This window comes from Emiliania huxleyi (genome assembly GCF_000372725.1).
Source record: "Emiliania huxleyi CCMP1516 chromosome Unknown EMIHUscaffold_125, whole genome shotgun sequence".
Lineage (NCBI taxonomy): Eukaryota > Haptophyta > Isochrysidales > Noelaerhabdaceae > Emiliania > Emiliania huxleyi.
Window position 1 is genome coordinate 48,635 of NW_005201338.1, and position 3,047 is coordinate 51,681.

The window sequence follows — 3,047 nt, forward strand, 5'->3', positions numbered from 1 at the left end:
CTCGAGCCAAGAGGCCAGGCCAACGGTTTGCACCTCGGATGCTTGTGTTCCTCCCGACTCCATTCCTGCACCCATCTTCTGGAGGGCAGTCGTGCACAAGGGGCTCGTAAGGAACGAGGCAAAGACGCCGCGCAAATTTTGTGCCCGCTGCGACGCCTCCTTCTCGAGAGCTTGGCGCAACGCAAGGGCAGTTTTCCCTGCTGGTTGCTCAGACGTGTATCTCGTGAACAACTCTTTGGCTTTCTCGTCGCGCGCCTTTGGCGCCATGGCAGAAAGGCTAGAGAGCGCGCGGTAGGTTGTCCAGTCTTGCGAGCGGTGCGGGCGATGCTCGGTGACAAACTGCTCGAAAGAGGAGGTGAAGGACTCGCTCAGGAGCAGAGCATCAAAGGCCGCCTCCAGGCCACCGCTCCATTTCAAACATGTGAACGCAATCGTTGGATCGAAAGCATCTAGTGCCTTGAGCACTATCGTGTGCTCGCGGCAAAAGCGCACGCTGTCCGCCACGTCGCATCCAGCCGCTTCCGAATCGGTCGGGGGTGGAGCTGTTGAAAGGATAGGCGGCATCAACGGCGCACTTGTGGGCAAGAACTGCACCAGCGTGCTGGCGAACGAGTGCTTCAGCTGCGACGCATCGCACTGCACGCCAATGTAGAACCTCGCGGCGCCCTCTGCGTCGGTGACGGCGCGCAAGCAGAGCAGGTTGAGGAAGGTCTCGCCACTGCGCTTGTAGTTGGTGATCCGGACGCTGCAATCTGCGCCGCTGCGGATTGCACCAACGATGGCCGCCACGGCGCCCACCTCCGTCTCGGGGCCCTGGAGGAAGCGGCAGTTCCGCCCGAGCACTTCTGACCTGCTGTAGCCGACCGTCCGACAGAAGGCCTGGTTGACGTAGATGAGAGGGTGGCCTGCCACGCGCGGGTCCGAGATGGTGACGCACTCGGGGCTCTCGTCCACAGCGCTGACGATGGAGTAGAGCCAGCCAGACGCCGCAGGCTCCACGCGGTACTGGTCCCAGAGCAGGTGGGACGCGCTGCCAAAGGGACGCTCGCACCCCACCGGCAGCCGCCGTACCACCGCGTCGCTGGATGGCGAGCACAAGAAGGAGGGAATCCACTCCCTTGCGAAGGCCTCGGCCGTTTCGCCGGCTGCCTGCAGGAGTTGATCAACCAGCTCCGCTGGCGAGGCGCCCTCGAAGCCCGGCATGAACGCGTCGGCCAGCTCGCGCGCCTGGGCCGCCTGCGCGTCTGCGGGCTGCGCGCTCAGCTCTCGCACCGCGAGCAGCAGCTCGAGCTGCTTCAGCCCAGACTCGCCCACGCCCTGCCCAAGGTGCCTCAACAAATCTTCCCTTGCATTGAAGTCGAGAAGTACCGCGTCGAGGCTACTGCGCGTGTTGTTCAGCCAGAAGATTCGAGCGCGCTCCAATGGGGAGGTGGAGAAGTCCGCCACCGGCGGCAGCTCGGCACTCTGCTCTGTCCCGGCTTTCACACCCCACTGACACTGCTGGCCCAGGGCCGTGACCACCTTGTCATGCACCAGCTCCGTCATCTTTCGTCGAGCCTCGTCGGCGTGCGGAATGCCCAGCAAGTTGAGCACCTGCTCATTGGTCTTTTTGCGCTCTGCAACGTGCGCAGGCGGTCGTCAGCTGCGGGCCAGAGTGAGGAGGGACTGCAGTGAGGTGGCGTCGGACCTTCCTCGAAGGCACGGGTCGCCGCGAACGACTTGATGTCATCGTGGTGACCCTGCGAATCTGCCATGCTCACATGCAGTCGCGGGCCCTGTGCTCTTCAGGTGCGCCGTCCGAAGTGTACGCGAGAGTTGTTACAACCCCGGGGTCAAACGGTTTGATAGGATGAAACGTGCGCGGCTCTCGAGGTCTCGAGAGCCTATCGTCTACATTACCCGTATGTGGCCATACACGACTGAGTGTGTAGGACCCTGACTGCACTAGCTCTGGCTCTCTCTCTCGCTCTACTCCTGCGGCGCTGCGGGGGCGGGGGCAGGGGCCCCGGCCCCAAGCCCAGCTGGAGGCTGGACGCCCCCTCACAGATCCCCAAATCCCAAAACGGCCGTCGTACATGCACCTATGGTAGCACGGAGCCCGCGCCCCCGGTCCTCCCCCCCTCCTCGCCGTACCTCCGCTTTGCAGCCAAGAGGTGGGGCAAGCGCGGGGGCCGGTTCTCGCAGGATCACCGGTTCGGCAGGGAGGTGCCTCTCACCGCTGCACCAGCACGCTGCGGACGTGGACGTCGAGCCGCATGAAAGAGCGAAAGTCGAGGGCGTCGACGTCGATCTTGATGTCGCCCGAGTTGAGCGGCACGAGAGCGGCCGGGCAGCACTTCTTCACCATCCGCTGCACCTCGAGCATCTCGCTCGAACGCAACCGCTTCGCGTTGAACCAAAAGTGCAGCCGCATCTGCGGCGTCACGATCGCCGTGCCCGACGGGTTGGTGACGGCACCGTTGAGAGAGCGCTCGTCGCCGCCCGCCGGCGCGTTCTGCGCCGACTCGAAGGTGGCCTCAGCGTGCCGAAACTTTGCCTCCGCGAGGTCGCGGCACTCGCTGACAGGCTTTGCGATCCACGAGTCGGCGCCGTTGAAGCGGAGCGCGTTGGCCCACACGAGCTCGACGTCGGCCTTCATCGCCTCCGCCGTCGAGTACTCGCCCCGGTCGAGCTTCTTGAAGACGGTGCCCAGGTCCATCGGCTGCGTGATGATGCTCGGGTACTCCCAGAGCTTCAGCTTCTTCCAGTTGACCTACGCGGCGACGCACACGCCTCACCGCACACACACACAGCGCCGCCCCCACTCGCGTGCCGCGCCGGCGCGCGGAAGGCGGCCCCACCGCTGTGCATTCCACAGCGAGTACACCGCCTTCTTGTACATCGCCCGCACGCGAGCCGCTTCACCGGTCGCCTCCTCCTTGAGGTACGTCGCAGCGGGCAGCGCGCGCGGTCGCGGCGGTGGCGGCGCCGCTCTCGCAGCGCCGGCCGCGGGCGGTGCGGCTGTCGCTGGCGGCGCCAGAGCGGCCAGAGGCGACACCGGCCGCGCC

General features: G+C 65.4%; 1 protein-coding gene across 1 annotated transcript in view; it reads right to left on the reverse strand.

The window, feature by feature from the left end:
- Positions 1 to 2,212: 2,212 nt before the first annotated feature.
- The window catches only part of EMIHUDRAFT_454889 (hypothetical protein), a gene marked incomplete at its 3' end in the record, with an annotated part of 2,426 nt that continues 1,591 nt past the window's right edge, over positions 2,213 to 3,047 (reverse strand). The window contains exons 5-6 of the mRNA XM_005789724.1: positions 2,867 to 2,972; positions 2,213 to 2,752 (exon numbers count right to left, since the gene is read on the reverse strand). Coding sequence (XP_005789781.1) covers positions 2,213 to 2,752; positions 2,867 to 2,972 — 646 coding nt within the window. The remainder of the gene's footprint in view (positions 2,753 to 2,866; positions 2,973 to 3,047) is intronic.